This window comes from Vicugna pacos, chromosome 1, assembly GCF_048564905.1.
Source record: "Vicugna pacos chromosome 1, VicPac4, whole genome shotgun sequence".
NCBI lineage: Eukaryota > Metazoa > Chordata > Mammalia > Artiodactyla > Camelidae > Vicugna > Vicugna pacos.
The window spans coordinates 54413345-54431672 of record NC_132987.1 but is presented as its reverse complement, the minus strand read 5'-3'; the positions used below and the strand labels follow the sequence as shown (position 1 = coordinate 54431672).

The 18328-nt window shown below is 44.7% G+C and overlaps 1 protein-coding gene across 3 annotated transcripts in view; it reads left to right on the top strand.

The window, feature by feature from the left end:
• ETV5 (ETS variant transcription factor 5) overlaps positions 1–13863 on the top strand; it is a 55426-nt gene extending 41563 nt beyond the window's left edge. For all 3 annotated transcript variants that reach the window (XM_072962326.1, XM_006200999.4, XM_072962332.1), the window contains exons 10-13: positions 3068–3136; positions 3291–3460; positions 7926–8027; positions 11388–13863. In XM_072962326.1, coding sequence (XP_072818427.1) covers positions 3068–3136; positions 3291–3460; positions 7926–8027; positions 11388–11609 — 563 coding nt within the window. In that variant the 3' untranslated portion in view covers positions 11610–13863. The remainder of the gene's footprint in view (positions 1–3067; positions 3137–3290; positions 3461–7925; positions 8028–11387) is intronic.
• The last annotated feature ends 4465 nt before the right edge of the window (positions 13864–18328 follow it).

Here is an 18328-nt window from a genome sequence, read left to right as displayed (position 1 = left end):
GGCACCCAGGGATATTCTGAGTGAGCGCCCAGCCCTGGGAAGGAAGGGTTGTCTACTGGACCTCTGACTGTGATCGGCACAGCTGTGTGGGGCTCTCTTCCAGGTTCCCAAATGTTTCTACAGCAGTAATCAATGTCTGCAGTGGGCAGACGAGGAGGGAGTAAAACATTTCGCATAATTACAACATTTAGCAAGGGGCATGCTCTTAAAGGAAATATTTTTAGTAAGACATTGGGGCTGCTTACTACACACAGTATCTGGCAAGCTTGTGTGTTTTTCCCCTACTCTTTCCCGTTCCTTCCCCTGACCCCACACACATCGCAAAAGTTAGTTTCAAAGCGATCTGCATTCTTAATTGCCCTAAATTACCCTGACATGGTTTTTCTCTTTCTTAAACAGGCTTGACTACAGATGCCCGTGAAACAGTTAGTGAGACAAGTGTTTCTGATTGGCATCTGTGATTACTAAGATAGCCATCCTGCCTTAGCGTTCACCTGGAATCTTTGCATACTATGTTCAATCTTTCATTTCGACTTTGCCCCTCAAACAGGTTCTTCCTTCCTGCCACCTTTGAGTGATTAGATGGTTGTGGCTGCAACTGATGTAACTGCTGTGCAAATTCAACTGACTTAAATTTCACTTAAACCAACAGCATCTTCCAGATGTTTTAGAGAAACACATGTGGCAGTGACTAGAAACCACAGAACACACCAAAATGATTCTCATGGGCAGGTCTTTCATCTGATTAATTTGAAAACCAGACCTAGAATTTAATCTAGGTTTACTTTTTTCCCTTATATACTGTGAATGTATCATCCTTACCTCAGAGGAAGAAAAGCTCCAAAAATAACATGGCAGGTTTGATAGGCATGTAAAAACTTTGTAGTTTACCTGTGATTTTATAATAAAGCCATTAAAATGTCACTGGAGTATCAAAATCCATGTGGAAAGTCAGGAAATTCATAGCTTCCTGGCAGCCAAGCTAAAAAGCGTGAAGTTTGATGGATTATGTAATTCTTGTTGCTAATATGAAGTATAACAGTTTGTCACACAAGTCAGCTTCCTAGTACCAAACTAGAAGATTATAGGGAGTCCGTGAATCCGTAACTTAGTGTTGCATTCTTAAACCTTCTTTTTTTTAAACAAAGACTATAGATTCCCTCATATTTATTCAAATATTTATTGAGCACTTATGTACCAGGTTCTATGAAGGTGCTTAGATTTTCAGGATATGGTCCCTATCCTCAAGGAATTTAGAATACATGACAGAATTGGATAATGTGAGAGCTTTATCTTCATAGTAAGTACACATCGTGATAAGTACTATCTTACTTTTTTTTTAACTATCATGTATTGCACACTTATGTAGCAGGAGCTATTCTCAGCTCAGTTGCAAAGATAAGTAGTTCAGTGGAACAGAATATATATCAACTCATTAAACTCTCCCAGCAACTCTGTAAGGTAGGAGTTATCTTCCCCAGTCTTCAGATGAGTAAACTGGAGCATAGAGAGATTAACTTGTTCAAGGTCACAGTTAATCTAAGTCCATCTGGCTCTAAGGTCCACTCTCTTTACTGTTCCACACTACGTCTCATTTCTTTCTTTTCCTACATTGTTGTCTGCCTCCACCAGTTAGGATATAGGCTCCCTGAGAGCAAGCACTGAGTCTGTATTCTTCTCCCTATCTACCCCCTTCTAGCACAGTGCCTGGCATAAATATTGGATTAAGTAATAAAATATACCTCCTTTGATGTAGCTAAGCAAACAAATAATGCTTGGGGCTGAGGAAACAAAAGTGAGTAATACCAAACCTTAAAACAATTTGTTTCCTCCAAGTTGGGCAGTGTTTTCCCAACCCCAGGCCTCTTAAAAGTAGTGCTCCTCCTGCCAAGAACTTGATCTGGGCTGATTGTAAAGGAAAAAAGGAACAGATTTCTCGGTGCCTTTTCCCATGGGTTTTTCAAGTCATAGCCCAATTCCCTCTCAAAATCTAATGCTAGCCCTTCACAGCAGAGTGGCCTCCCCTGCCTGCCCCCGCTGCATACCCAACACTCACGTGCCTGGACCACAAGCCAGATGAATCAGAGAACAGAGCACAGGGAGCACTGCTGAGCCTGCAGGAGCTCCTGGTGCTTCCTCCTGAGAAGTGTGGGAGGAAAGGAGAGGACATCCCTGAAACAGGCTGGGCCACAGGCAAAGGTGGTCTCGTCACGCCTGACTACTCACTGGCTTTGGTTTGAGCCACTGATCTTGTCAGGGTGCCTGGTGGTCAGAGTTGAATACATATTAAGGGCTAATGGGTGGAGAATGCCAGGCCCTCCTTCCTTTTCCTTGACCCCTTCGACTTTTTTCCCTACCTTCCTTTCATTCCCACTTACATCTGTTGTTGGACCAGTCAGTTCTTCTTTCTGATTTGTTACCTATACATGAATCAGCTTTATTGCCAGGAAATCTCTTCAGGTCCCTTCCACAGCGTCTAGAGGTGATAATACCCTCCACCTTGCCTTTAAGATTATTGCTTGTCACAGTCCTCCACAGGCCCAAGTCTTTACTCATTTTGGCATCATTTTCTACCCGCTAAGCTCTTTCATAATTGAATGAGGTGTGTGGGCAGCCTGGACAAGCTGTAAGAACGGTTGAAATTAATATTAGCTAAAAGGAAAGTGGTGAGACTATGTATAGATCAACCAAATCCCACCCAGGGAGGCCAACTGAAATAGATGAGATGTCTTTTCAGATATAAAGGCTTAGTCACAGCAACACTGATCCATGCAGACCTCTTAAGCAAGATGTGAAGGAACGTACCAGTGACTCAGGGCTTCCCTGCAGTCTTCGCTCTAATAGCGGGAATTGATGCCACTGACTCAAGCGCGGGTGATACATCAGAACACGAATGCCTAAGTCCTTTTGAAGTCCCCAAAAATTCCGTCTGTCATAGATATAGCATTCACAGGGCTTAGGACCTGAACCGGTAGAATCCTGTTTTAGTCCTTAAATCCAGAGTTTTCATAGACCACAGATAGAGTTTGTTAAGCAATGTGGTCTTTCTTTTTAAATTCTCCTTCAGGTTTTCCATATGAAAAAGATCCCCGGTTGTACTTTGACGACACCTGTGTTGTTCCTGAGAGATTGGAAGGTAAGTAGCCCCCTCATCCAGTTTGTTGCTAAGCTGGAGGGTTCGAGACATCAAAGCATCTTAGTCAGTCTTATTAATGCCAAATTGGCGTTTACCCAAATCACCTGAAAAACCCAAGACTAAAGTAGTGCATATGTATCTTCGGCCCAAACAGGCAAAGTCAAACAGGAACCCACCATGTATCGGGAGGGACCCCCTTACCAGAGGCGAGGTTCCCTTCAGCTGTGGCAATTCCTCGTTACCCTGCTTGACGACCCAGCCAATGCCCACTTCATTGCCTGGACAGGCAGAGGCATGGAGTTCAAGCTGATAGAACCCGAGGAGGTAAGCGCTGGATGCTGGGCTCAGGTGACTTGATTTGTTGATGACATCTGTTCCTGTTTAGTTCTCCATTGAGTCTTTTTACTGTGTTAAATGTGCTCTTTCTTGTTCAGGTTCTGACCTGGCCAGTGGGCTTGGCAGTGTCTTTTCTATTAGTAGGATAATCTACATTTCACGGACAGGCAGAGATCTCCACTGGAGAGGTTTATGAAAAGCATTAGTAATACTTCTGCAGTGAGGCCATGAAGACTCACAGTCAAATAGGGTCTGTTCTCTCTTAGAAAATCTTTGTCATGGGGGAGGGGATAGCTCAAGTGTGAGCACATGCTTAGCATGCATGAGGTCCTGGGTTCAACTCCCCAGTACCTCCTCTAAAAAATAAACCTGATTACCTCCCCCCACCAAAACCAAAAGTCTTTTGTTAAGGGTTCCTTCAGTGATACCAGCTTGTTTTGGTGTTGGCCCCCATATGGCATAGCCTGTATCAGGCTACATGAATACATTTGTAATGTAGTAATGTTATAGGACGCACCTACCCCGCTGTGTTACAAATGGCTCTAACCTAGAGAAATAAAATTAGAGATGGGGTCAGTCATGTGAACTTAGATATTTTTAATGTGGCATCACAGTAGTTGAGATGACACAGACCTTCATTATTTTGTTAATAGAAGAAAGGAATTGTTACTGTTTGCCCAAATCAGGAAGAACCAGTACCATTTCTTTGAAGACACATCATAAAACCCCTTTCCTGAATATCACATAACAAAGTAAGTTAAATCAGGCTCTTATTTAAATGAGTTTGGCATATTTCAAAGGGGTTGATTTTTCATTTCTATTTGATTTAGAATCTAGGGAGATTATGAATGGAGAAATAACGTCCCTGAAGATCTGACATATGCTTCTTTTGGTGGCATGTACTTAGGCGTTATATAGTAAGCCATCAGAGTAAAAGGGGCCTTGGGGTTGGGTGTGACTGAACTGAGAACACTGCTCTTGGAAGGCGTTTGAGCAGGAACTGCAGTTGTAGATGTTGGTCGATCAGTTCCAGGGCTCTCTTTAGCACACAAGGGGAGAGAGGTGGGCACCGGGGTGAACAGCAGGAGGTAACAAGCTGTCACCTGATCTACAAGAACATGGCCTGAAAATTAAGATGATAAAAGGAAAATGTATGGGCTGGAAACTTAGGAAGAATCCTGACTGGTGGGCGAGAGAGGAAGGCTTCAGTAAAGTCAGATATACGTATGGTGTTCCCTGCCTCTCGTCATGCATGAAGATGGAAACGTGTCAAAATCTCACTGTAAACAGGGTCTGTTAAGACTCGGTCTGCCTTCAGAGCCAGAGTTCAGTTCTGCCGTGCTTTTCAAAGGGTTTCTTTTTGGCTCAGTCATGGAGAAGCGAAGCCACGGTTTGGGCTTCCAGCCACACTGGAGAGCCATCCGCTCCACGTTCTTTTCCTCACAACATGGCCTGGTTTATGTGAGGCTTGAGGAGAGCACGTCGCCCAGACTCACTGAGGCTTTTTGAAAGTCTGTCTTGTGGGCAGCCCTTATTGATTGATCTCATTTCACAAACAGGAGCTTTTATGACTTTATTGCCGGTGCCTCGGGCCCGAGCACAGGCTGTACAGCTGCAGGTAGACCTGGTTATGACCCTTTGTAAAGCTGTTATTAAATCTTCTGCTCTCCTACCAGTGGTAAAGAAAGTGATGAACAGATGGCAGAGGGCCTCGGCTTTCTTACTTAATAAAGAAAGAGATACTAATCCAGAGTGCTCATAAATGCCAAGCGGCCAAGTCACGTGAGAGGCCTGTGGCAGCCCTGAGCCTCCCTCAGCTGATTGGACAGCTTTGTTTCTTCAGGAAGTACTTCTTGCCATCGCACCTTCAAATCCCTGAGCACTCCCTGAACTCGGCATATTCTGTTCTCTTAACCCAGGGTCAGCTCCTTCCACGTGTGCCTTTCAGCCTCGGGACAGGCAGCCTTTGAGTTTTTTCCCCTCTCTACTCCTTGTGTAACTCTGTCGGCCCTCCTTGTTGATGTCAGGAAGATACCAACTCCTGGAAGAAGCTCTAAGTTGTCGCAGGGGGAGCATGAGGGGTGAAGCGGAGGAGGAAGCTGTTGGGGACGTAATTGTAGGCAGCTGTGTGGCTGAGTAGTGCACTCTGGGTAATTATCCATAATATCCATTACACTGTGCATGGAAATTGTGGTTTTAGAACTGCGTTTTGGCAGGCCCCCTAATCAAATGTCTTTTGATAGGCATCCAGCTTAGCACCCTCTCAATTATGACTGACTCGGCTTTAATCTGGAGCCATTTTAACTGTGAATCTGCATTAATGAATATTTTGGGGGGTAGGGTTGTTTGTTGAACATGTGGCAGATAACTGATGGCATGGGGAAGTTTAAAAGGACAGGCTGCTAGAAAGAGCCACTCCCTGTGCTGTGGCTGCTCTCTTAAGGAAGAAATACGCAAGGTTGTTTTTTTTTTTTTTAAACTCCTTCAGCCTCCATCCTCAAGATGGGTGCTATCAACGTAATGAATGTAAAAGATGAAAGAGCTAGTAGCCAGCTAGTGCCTGATCCCCTTCCCCCAGAAATGGGGCAGCCCTAATTCCCAGCTGCTCTGCAGTTGTGCCGCATCATGATTATTGCAAAAGGAGCAGTCCTGGTGAGGGCTACCAAATCACAGGGCCCTGGCCCAAGAGGATGAGTCAGTAACTATGGCTACCAGAGCTGCTTTGAAGTCTGTGCATATGTAAAACCCCTCTCCAGTAAGCTACTGCATATGCAAGTGACAGCAGAGGTCAAGGCTGAAGTTGAAGCATATTCCACCACTGAATATAGTAAAATGATGAGGTGGGGCTTTTTAGGATCCCTGCATCACTTATGGCTGATCGCAGTTCAAGTACAGTTTCAGAGTGTCAGTTCTTCTGAGCAGGGTAAAAGGACACGTATTGATTTAGCAGGTTTTCTTACCACTATTTCTATTTGTTTAAAATGTTTCTTCTCTAACCAGGGGAAAGTATTTTTGGTTAATATTGCCTTTGGGGCCATTTCAAAGGGTTGAATGGATGCAATATGGAGAAAGGAGGAGGGCCAGGGACATTGTGTGTGCCATGGGGGCACGGAGCAAGTGAACGGACATTTCACTTTCAGTTTCTTGCAAGGCAGAGTGGAATCATGGCTGTCGAATTACTGTGATAATTAGGACAGATGCATTCCTCATCTATCAGATCATTTCTGGTATTTATTAAAGGTCACCTTAAAATCCTGAATTTGGAAGATGTTGCTTTCATTCTGCCCTGAATACTTCTTAAAAGTACTTTAAGTGAAATGTGATTTTATGATCTACTTTTCCACTTGCAGTCTCCCTACTTCTCATTTCCACGTTTAACATCTGGTGGTGGGTTTGTTTTTTTTTTAAGGCCAAAGGAATAGTTATTTTGGTTTTTAAGTTTCCGAGACTGACCTGAAATGTTCAAAGCATGACCCCTGGTTTGCATACACTTGAAGATCTCAGATTTCGGGGGTAATTCTCCTGCCTTGACAGTCATCCTTTTAATAGACTTACAAAAAAGGGTAACCACAAGCCAAAAACTTACAAGTGAGTCACAAAAACTAAATAAAATCCAAGATAATACAAAGGAAAATTACCAAACGACAGTCACCCTTTTCATTAGGATTCGGGCTGTTGGGGTGCTTGGACGGAGACTGCATGGCTGTCCTGCTGAACTCCACTAGGGGGTCTTCTTGCTATAAGGCTTCTTTACCCAAAGCTCCAATTAGATCGCCCAACACTGCACCTCAGGTGGACTGGGTTAGATATAATGCATTGCAGAACTGTTTGGGAAGCCTTGTTAATTTTTCATTAAGTAGATAATGGTGCTACGTGTTTTAATGTCCATTCTGCAGGTCTGCTGGGAGCAGGGGATTGGATGGCAGCAGGCTGAAATGATCTGATTCTCCTTTACTCCATGAGCTGCAATAAGTAAACATCTCCCAGCCCCTCTCCAATCTTATTAGAATTGAACTTTTGCTCTGCTGGCCCCATTAGCAACTCACTAGTGTGTTTCTAATGTTTCAGGAATGACCATTCTAATTATTCCTTATTGACTGCTACAGAAACCATAGCACTTAATGGCAACATGTTAATGGTCTATGGGTATTGGTCAATAATTCATATGTGGAGAAACCGTGGAGAGCCTGCTTCCTCTGGGACACCAGCCAAGCCCTCTCTTATCTTAAAGTGCTAGGATTCTTCCACCTCTAGGTCTCACTTCTTAGCATTGTGACTGAATCATCACCTTGGTTGAATGTTTGGTCTTGAGGGAATTAAATGCTTTTCCTTCCAGGTTAGAGAAACGGATCACTGACCAAAGCAGTCGGGTTGTAGAACTGGCTCTCTTGGGATTGGGAGAAAAACCACTAGGCCCAGGGAGCGAGTTTCCATTGCTTTCCTGTCTCTTCAGGTTGCTCGGCGTTGGGGCATCCAGAAGAACCGGCCGGCCATGAACTACGACAAGCTCAGCCGATCCCTACGCTATTACTATGAAAAGGGCATCATGCAGAAGGTGAGCAGTCCTGAGACACAGACCAGTCTGAGATGTGTCCAGGGCCTCTGTAGTGAGACGTGTATCATGGCGGCTGGGAGAAAATATTAGCCTCGTGAGTGATTCTGTGGTAGGAAAATCTTGGAAAAACCAACGTAAGTGTGAAATGAGATAAAGAGCACCTTTAATGATCTTGGGTACGTGAAAACCAGGGATTATGTGTGGAACACACTGTAGGAAAATTAGGCTCCTCTTCTTTCCTTAGACTGCCTCTCCTCATGAAAACTCCAGACACTTAGGACAACCATTATACCCATAAAGGGACAAGTGAGGGAATCAACTTGAAAGACTCTGCTCCCATGAGAGCTTAGTTGAAGTCTTTAGTTATTAAAACGCCAAGACCTCCAAATATGTTGGTTTAAAACTCTTAAGTATTAGAGAAGTAAGAAGGTCTCATTTCTTTTTCTCAGAAACTGGAACAAGTTAAATCCAAGGTTTGTAAAATGGCAGCAGAATCACCTGGTAGCAGGTTGCAGAATAAAGGATGAAGCATGTTTTGAGGAAGCCAATACCAAGTCCTCACTGATAGGTGGTAAAGGACCACAGGTTTGAAATGCTGTGGGTAGGCAGGAGCTGAGAGTGGCAAATCCTTGATTTTTCTTAGCCACCAGATTTTATGCTGTAACTGTTACCCAGATTCTAGCATTTATACATTTAGGCCGTCCACACAGTAGTAGCCAAGATGCATTTGGCAGAGATATCTGGGTCATTGCTGTGGAGAATTTGTCTACGTTAAAGCCAGGTTTATCTTTCTCATAGCAGGTGGTAATGTGGCCCTATATTCCTCTCATCACCTTATTAAAACAGCTGTTCATGGATGGTCTTCTGGATAAAATCCAGACTTTTTAGTGCTTCATACAGGCTGTTCCCAGTCTGAGCACCATCTAACCCCCCCCTTTACCAACTCGTACTTGGCTGCTTTCACTGGCATAGCCATCTTTCTCTTAATATAGTATCTGTTGACCAAAGAATACAAGTCACATTCAAGTTGTCAAGCATACTGTAAAATGAAAACACCTTATTAGACTACCATCCTACTTAAGAACATTCCTAATGCCTTCATTACCTGGCCAGCCCCTGCTTGTTTTCTCAGTAATCACCTTTTCACTCCAAGAATTTGAAGTTCTCAGGCTGAGTTACTTTACGGTCCCTTTCTCTGCTTCTGAGAGCACCTGTGTGCGTCTCCATCACCCCCCTCCTCTCTGGTATTGTAAATCACTACATTACTTGTCAGTATCTGCCACAGGAGTGTCAGCTCCTCGGGGGCAGAATTGAGGGTTTGGTTTCAGTGCTGGCAGAGTTAATAGATACCCTAGGACAGGTGGTCACTCCACCGTACCTCCCCCCGCTTTTTTTTTCTAAGAGTACAATTCAGTGGTTTTTAATATATTGAAATAGTACAGCCACTACCACTTTAGAATTTTTCACCCCAAAAAAGAAACCCTGAACCCATTACCAGTCACTTCCCCCCCAAACTTCATACACCCACTCTCCCCTGTCAGTGTTAACATTATCAGGTGGAATCCTAAATTCAGGAAGGAGGGCCGTTATTCCTTTGCTGTTCCCAGCTCCATATCCGAGGGAATGTAACCAGTTAACTTGAACGGATGGCAGTGAGTTGTCCCTATGACTAGTTCCTAGGTTTTCTAAGGAGGTAGAGGAAAACTTTGAGAACAAAACAGGAAGGCACAGGAATGAGGCTTGAGTGGGTTCAGATCCTAACACTCCCACTTATTTATGCTTTAGAGAAAGTCAGCCTAACATTTCCAATAAAAATGTCGATCGTAATCTCTAATCTCAAAGGGTAATATATGTGAAAATGTTTTAGAAACAGTAATGTGCTAGCCAATGTAAGGGATCATTGTAACGCTTATTATACGCCTCATGAGTAAATGAGAACTAAGTAGAAGGAGTGGTAGCATGTCAGTGTGGGGAGGGATTTAGGAAAGCTGTAGTCCCTACCCTCCAGTTTTTGAAAGAGAAATTGAGGTTCATAGAGGTTAAGACTTGTGAGGCACTGAACCAGCACTGGAAACCATCCCCTCCTAGCTTCTGATCTAGTATTTCCACTATGTCTTCCTGCCTTGCTCCTCCACTTCATGAACTCGGGCTTGGGGTGGGGAACCAGAGATTTAACATAAAACTGGCTTTGGAGAAAAAATGAATAGGGATGACTTGATTATATGCAACCATCCTTAAGACTTAGCTTACTGATGAAGTTGCTGATCGTCCAGTTTCACACACACACAGCCCCTGATTCCTGGTGTTTGAATTCTGAGGAACGGTGGTGCAGATGCCCACGCTCTGACTAGACGTAGTCCCCATAAAGTCATGTTTAAGGCATATTTGGTTAATTGTGCTGGTACCTCTATAACCTGCTGCATAGCAACATACTTTTTAAGCCCAAGACCGAAAACAAACCCATATTTCTGCAACTAAGAGATTTTAGAATCACAGCAGAATGACTGAAGGGCAGGATTAAACTCAAGATTTTGAATTTGAGTCTAAAATGTCAGTGTTTTAGCTGCTTTCCCTTGCCCCTTTGCATTACCTGAGTGAAACCGATTCTTGGGTTTGATTTCCAGTGATCTGTGTCCCCTTGCGCTGATGCTAAACACCCAGCAGACAAGGGGTGACCCCATCGACCTAGATGGCTCACCAACTCTGTGAAGCTTCTGAATGATCAAGACCATTCAGTTGTAGTAATATAATACAAAAACCCACATAAAGGTAGTTATCAGTTTTTTCAGTCAAGCAGAACCATGGAATGAGGAATTTAAAACTGCAGGTAAGCCAAAAAGCAATTCTGTTTGGCTTTGGAACAAACTTGAAATTTCCACATAGCTCTGATTGAATTCCTGGCCCCTCAAACTAACAAAGCTGTGCTGTGAAGACTGTCAGCTTTGGAGGTAACCAAACACATGGTCCGATTCCTGTACAATCCTTGTGCCTTCTTGTAACACCAGGCACCAGCTCAGCGTAACTATTCTAAGCTGCGAGTATAGCACAGTGAGGATTTTCTGTTAGAAGAATCTTTCTAGTATAACTTTGAAATGCAGATTTTTTTTCAGCTGCTGAGCTGTGGTGTCAACAAAACACTTGGCAGGTCCCCACGACTTATCAAAATAAATCTGAGTGATCTGGATAATCAGCTACCACTGAGCCGCTTTTGAGGCTTCCCGAGAGCTTGATGACTTACAGATATCTCATTTTTCCTCCCTTGGTGCCCCGGCCCCTCCCTGTTCCAACTGGGCCCTGTAAGGTGTGTGCTCTCTCAGGTGGCCCGGTGAGCCTTCTTCTGAGGTGTGTTTTCTCTCTCAGGTGGCTGGGGAGCGGTATGTCTACAAGTTTGTCTGTGACCCTGATGCGCTTTTCTCCATGGCCTTCCCTGACAACCAGCGTCCGTTCCTGAAAGCGGAGTCCGAGTGCCACCTCAGCGAGGAGGATACGCTGCCACTGACCCACTTTGAAGACAACCCAGCTTACCTCCTGGACGTGGACCGCTGCAGCAGCCTCCCCTATGCCGAAGGCTTTGCTTACTAAGTTTCCGAGCGGCTGAGCGGCCAACCCTAGAGCTAGCAGTTCCCATTCAGGCAAACGAGGGCAGTGGTTTTGTTTGTGTTTTTGGCTGTTCCTAAAGCTTGCCCTTTGACTATTATCTGGAGCACCCAAGCTGTCTCCGGATTGGCACCCTTCAAGACAGGTACCTTGGCTGGGGAGTGGGAACAGGGAGGGGCAGAAAAACCACCAAAAGGCTGGTGCCTCAGCTCTGATCCTGACAAGGTTTCTGGGAGGAGATTGAAATGGAGCCTCCTTCCCATGGACAATACAGCAAAGCAATACCTTGTTCAGGGTGATACCCACAAACCAGGACAGAGTGTGTGACAATCTGCATGGATCACAGACTACTAAATGCCTTTACCTAGAAGGGCTCCGATTTGCACAATTTATTGAAAAATCTCAAATCCATAGAACAAGAGCTAGGCTAAGCTGGGGAGGCTCAAACCATGAAGGGTTACAAATTAAAATTCAGAGAGCTCTTCTAGCTCAATCTGAAATGGTTCCCCTTGGTCTAGGAAAAAAGGGGGAAGAGTATGAACAGCTGTTACCCACTCTGTGGTTCTCAAACCATTGCTACTCTTGGGAACCTTCTGGCCACGTGGTCACCAAACAGAGCAAGCTCCCTTTCTCTTCCCAGTCATATGGCTGTGTGTGGATGGCTTTAATTTTAGGAGCAGGGTAATTAACACTTTTGACAGTATTTTTGTTTTGCTTTGATTCGGGGGATTGTTTTGTTTTGGTGGTTGTTTTGGAAAAAACAGTTTATAAACTGATTTTTGTAGTTTTGGTATTTAAAGCAAAAAACCTTTTGGTAACTCTACACTGCATCCTTTAAACAGGGCAGTGCCGACTTATGAAGACGCTGCAGCTTGAAAGGGGCTTTGCTGGGGGCGCCCCCTTAGCCAAGTGCAAGCCCTCTTTATTGCCTGCTTTGTGCTTTCTGCACCAGACAGACTGATGGAACATTTGCACCTGAGTTGTACATTTTTGAGGTGTGCAGGGCAGCCTGGACACACCATTTAGATTCTATGTGTATAGTCCCCCATGTTCCCTCACATGCCCTCTCTGGGAAGCATATGTACATAATACACATCATGTCCATTTGAAACCTGGTCACCTGGTGAAAACCCTAGGGATTCTTCTCTGGGTATGACTGATGACAACTTCCATTTCAGTTTTTATTTCCCTTTTTCTTTAATTCTCGGACTTTAAACCCTGCATATGATTCAATAGGGTTTGAGACTTAAACATGGGACACTGACAGGTAAAACAGTACTAGCATCTTAGTTTCCTGCCATCTTTTTTAAAAAGTTTTTTTCTGATTGCTGTTATATTGGAAGAGTTTTAAACAACATGGCTAAAGCTACATGAGAGTTAAGCTCAAAGTAGAGGAAAAGATACTAGAAAGTGGTAGCACCTTGCTGCCTGCTCTGGTGAGAGTTCTGGCTTCCCTTAACACTCAGCACATAAAGGATTGCTGTGCTATTCTTCATACTCGAAGGACAGTGCTGAGCAGGGGAGGGTAGGACTTGTGCTTTGAAATGCTTTTCTGTTGATGGAACGCTCTGTAGTCTCAAACAGTCCCCCTGGTGACCAGGAGCACATTTGTGAAGAGGGTCACAGAGATAAGGGGTGCATTTTATAGCTATGGAAACAAAGTTTTCCTCTCTTGGAAGCTAATTAGCCCACAAAGGTATTGAACCTTTAGCTTGGGCCTTAATTAGCACTGTATTCTAATCAAAGGACTCTTTCCAAACCGTATTTATAGCTTTCTAACCTACACATAGTCTATACATAGATGCATATTTTACCCCCTGCTGGCTAGAGATTTATTTGTTGTAAATGCTGTATAGGATTTGTTTTTCTTTTCTTTACTTATCCGGGTTCGGGTTTTGTTGGGTTTTTTGGATGGATTTCTGCTGTCTTAGCAAGTACAAGAGACTCCTCTGTAGCCTGAGCTCCCCTCCCCCGCTGTGGCCATGTGGCCTGTGCTGTCACAGGACAGAGGCTGGCGGCATCACCGTTGCATTCCCATCAGACCCACGCACCTCCCTGATGGTTTTGGGTTTTTGATTTTGTTTTGGCTTTTTTCCAGAGCGTGGAAAGTCTACAGTGCAGAAAGGCTTTAACCTGCCAGTTGATTTGAAATACTTTCCCCTGCGCAGGGCCGTATGCATCCTGCCAAGCTGCGTTATATTCTGTACTGTGTACAATAAAGAAGTTTGCTTTCGGTTTACCAAGTGACTGAAATCCGCCTCTTTCTTGCCCTCAGTGGTCTAATTTTAAAGCAAGCAGGAGCCACCTGGTTGTAACCGAGCGGGACCCTGTGGAGCCTTCCAGGGTCAGACCCCTCCCCTATATCCTCTGCTGTAGCTCCTCTGAAGGACCCAGATAATAGTATCTCAAGTATATTTCCTGAGTTTCAGATGCTAAAAGCCACCACCAAAGGGAATAAGTTACTTGATGATCGAGAGCACTTGGCCTCCAGACCTTCTGGCGCCTAGGATTTGATAGTTTTGACCACCTTGTTCCCTCAGCATCAACCAGAGAACTGTGCATGAGCAGACCGTGTACCCGGCAACCCCCTCCCTCACCTGGCCTTTAAGTATGCTTTACTGAAACCCTTCAGGGAGTTCGGGATTTCCTTGGGCTTGAGCCACCCTGTCGTCCTCCTTGCTTGGAGCAGAGAAAGATTTATTGCAGAACCAAACTCCAACATTTGTTTAGCCTCATGGTGCGGTGGGCACACGAACTTGCCTTCAGTAACATGGCGTTCCCTTCCTCTCTCAGCTGTTTAGCCTCACCAGCAGACTGTGGAGTTGAATCTTTATGTGAGTGTGCAGCTGCTCTGACCTCACCTCTTAAACCCTAGCTAAAGATTTATTCCAGATGAGTAGAAAGGCAGAGAGGTTTTCCCAACCAGTGGTGAGCTGACACCACCACCCATCCTCTTGAGCCCACCTACGTGCCAACTCTTAGCAACTTTAAAGCAGAGGTCACACTTGGGCCCTGGTTGTATGGAAAGATCACTAAGCTACGACATCTAGTTCCAGGATGAGTCTAGCTCAGCCCCTTTAATGGATACTTGAAAAAGCAGTAATTAAGAGGACCACTGATTTCCTTGTTTTCCCCAATAAGTTTTGACTTTGGGGTAAAAATTTCCCGTTTCCCCTACAAGTTTCGACTTTGAGGTAAAAATTTCCCATTTCCTCATTTCCCTCCCCCAACAACTTTTGGCTTTGAGGTAAGAATTTCACCCACTTCCTAGTTTTCCTAACAGGTTTTGACCTTAACAGGTAAAAGCTTTACTAATAGCCGTTCCGTCAAAAACAGAAACTTAGGAAGGTTTTGGCTGTTCCCCTCCCAGCCATCCAGCAATAAAAACCTTTTTACAAGTTTGAACGATGTTATTGAACCAGGTTCATTTTGCCTGACACTCAGCAAGCCAAAATGCTGAGACGCCAAGGTTTGCAGTAAAAAGACTTGTTCGCAAGACAGCCAAGCAAAGAAATGACAAAATCCTCAAAACCGCCTCCCCAAGGCAAGAGGTGGGGTATTTATGGGATAAGGAGTAAAGACGCAGGGGTCTGAGGCTTGGCGGGGCTTTGGGGGCGTGGAGAAAGGTGATTGGAAAACAGTGCGGGAATCCCGGTTCTGCGCAGGCGTAACTAGGCTACAGGCCTCTGCATGCTCTGAGAGTGGAGTTTTCAGCCCTCCGATGTCAGGAGGTCACTATGCATAACCAGCTGGAGGGTCTGTGGTCCCATCTAGTCTTAACCAGGTCCGCTCCAGCAAGACACAGCTGACTCCAAGTTCCTGGACATTATCAGGCAAATACGTTGTTTGGGCCTGTGCTGCTTGGAGGACGTGCATGTCTTCAAACGACCTTGACAGTGAAGGTAGGTGAATTGGATTTAACCCACGATTTCAGGTGTGTATGTATCACTTGGGGAAAGTGTGGGAGAAAATAGCTTGCAGAGCTGTATGCATAGGCCTTTTAGTGTTCTTATTTCATCCTTTTTCTGCACCTTAATTTGGGCTTTTCAAGACTCCTGTTTCAGTAGAAAAATAAGTCAATCCTTTTTTTCAAGCCTGTAACAGAAGGCTTTCTGTAAGTTTATCAGCTATCTTTCTTTCACTGTTTTACAAGCCCTAAGTGTAGAAACATCTGAGCCTGAGTCGGTGCACAGCCGCTTGAATCGGAGCTTGTGAGGAATGAATGTCTGCCACCTAACCCCGCCGGCTTCTACAGATTCAAAGAGGCTGGGGAGAAGGCAAGGGAGCCAGGACAAAGCGAGCTCTGCCTCTCAGCGTCTCCACGATAAGGCGTTGACAATCAGCTCCCCTTATTCACAAGCTCCTTATTCCCCTGGGCCCAGATCCAGATCGTTAACCCAAAGCAAGAGGTCACTAAACACTGGGCTGCCCTTCTCCTGTTGGGCGCTAGGATAAGGAAGCCCAGAAAATGTGAAGTTTACTCTTCATCGAGGTCCCCTTTCCTGAGCCAAGCCCAGGAACAATGCCTGTTCAGTTGTTAGATGACAAAGAGGTAGTGTGATGGCAGAAGAATGTGGTTTTGAGAGCCAGAGTATGTGCAGAATCTAAATTCTAGTGCAGCTGGGACACATGTAAACTAATGTGAAAGAAAAACACTCACGTACCCAGACAGTTGGAAACCTTGGAGAGACAGTCCATTGCCCAGGGGTACAGGTGGCTGGAGCTTAATGTGTGGCTTTGAAAACACAAGCAAAAGGGAAAAATGCCAGGAAATCATCAGTTTTAACACATGTATAATGTAAGCACAGATTTTGTTCAGCATGAGTGTATTGTACTTAAAATAGGGGGTGGGGTGAAAGAAGAACACAGAAAAGCCGCTGTGTCCTTCTGATCCCAGCAGATACACCAGAGCCCCATTCAGAAGGGGCCCCTTGAATGACCAGCCCTTCCTTAGCTCCTCCAGTTTAAGAATTGGCTCTATACCCAGGCCTTGTTGACCTTGGCAGTAGACCTCAGCTAACCTTTGGATAGCACTTTACAGTTTACACAGTACATTTTCATCCACATTATCTTCTTGGCAGGCCTTTCCTAAATGGTAACACTTGGTTGAAATTGAATCTGAAAATATTCATGGCTGTTAGTCTCCAAAATTACTTTCTTGGAATGTTCTCAGTGGCTACTGTGGAAAGACGACTAGACACTGGGAGGCGGAACAATGGGGTTCTGGCCCCAGCTTGGGGGTTGATTGGATCTGACTAGATAATCTCATAGGGCCATCCTGGCCTAACCGCCTACGTCAATGAGGGCACTGAAATGTTACTTCCCAAATCTCTTAAGAGGAAAAGGAGAAAGGAGTTCTTTGGGAATTCTAAGGGTGTGTATGTGTGGAGTTGGGGGGGGGGCAGATTTAACCATTACAAACATCATTCTCACCTATAAGCAAACTCTAAAGATTCCTCATTCCCACTATGAAAGGTATATATTTGTTCATTCCCTAAGCATCCATTAAATACCTACTAGATGCCACGCACTGACGGGTGCTGAAAATAAAGATTTAGAACGGCATTTTCAAATAAATCCCTATTCATGACCTCTTAAGTGTTTACTCACCAGCTCCTACTTCAACACTACTGGTATCTTATTCTGACCACATTGACCAGAGACTGAGGAGGCTGGGGCATTTATCTGCCAACTCCTATTCCTACTGGTAGAGGGTTATCCCCAGGGATGCCAACCCTTCAGTGTACTTCCTACCAGGAAGAGAAGCGTAGGTATCAGTGTGCTGGGGACAGCTGGCAGATGCAGTAGTAACCAGGGGCGCAGAGGAGACCTGGAGCAGGCATCGTGGTGTTTGCTTCACCCATCTTTAACACAAGCAGAGCTCTTCCCCATGACCTATTTCCTTGTCTCCATACTTATGGTGGGTGATTCTTTGCTTCTATCATTCCACTAACAAACATATATCAATTATCTATTGTGTGTGAGACACAGGGATAGACACTTTAACTGGGGGCGGAGGGCGGACAGGGAGGGGAAGAAGGGATCCCACAGTGAAACCCACCTTCCGCTTAAGCAGCTCACAGGCTGGTGGAGGAAACATTCGTCTACATGAAACTAGAATACAATTCATAGCATCCTGAGTATTACTCATCCAATAAGTAGTGCCTATTCTATGCGAGGTCTTGCTCTAGGATTAGAAGAGGGGAAAAATAGATATAAATCTGTGCTCTCAAGGATCTTATATCTGAGGAAAGGGGCAAAAAGCAAATGACACAAATAAATAATAGTATTCATTAGATGCTGTTAAATACTACGGAGAAAAACCAAGCAGGGAAGGGATAAGATGAATGGTGGGGGTGGGGAGTTTGCAATTTTAAATAGGGAGGAAGACCTCAAAGTTGAGCAAAGACTTGACAATAAATAAAGAAGTAGCCACGTGGACATCTGAAGGAAAAGCACGTAAGCAGAGGGAAGAGCAAGGCCCTGAAACTTTGAATGTCCTTGGACTACCTATGGGATAGCAAGGATTGTGATGCTTGGATCAGAGAGAGCGAGACGGGGCACAGGTAAGAGACAGAGTCAGAAAAGTAACTGGGCTTGTGTCATCCAGGGCCCTGTAGGTTTTTTGAGGACTCTGGCATTTGCTCTGTTAATGTTTATCTGCTAGAGGTTTTGAGGAGAGAAGTCACATAATCTGACTTATA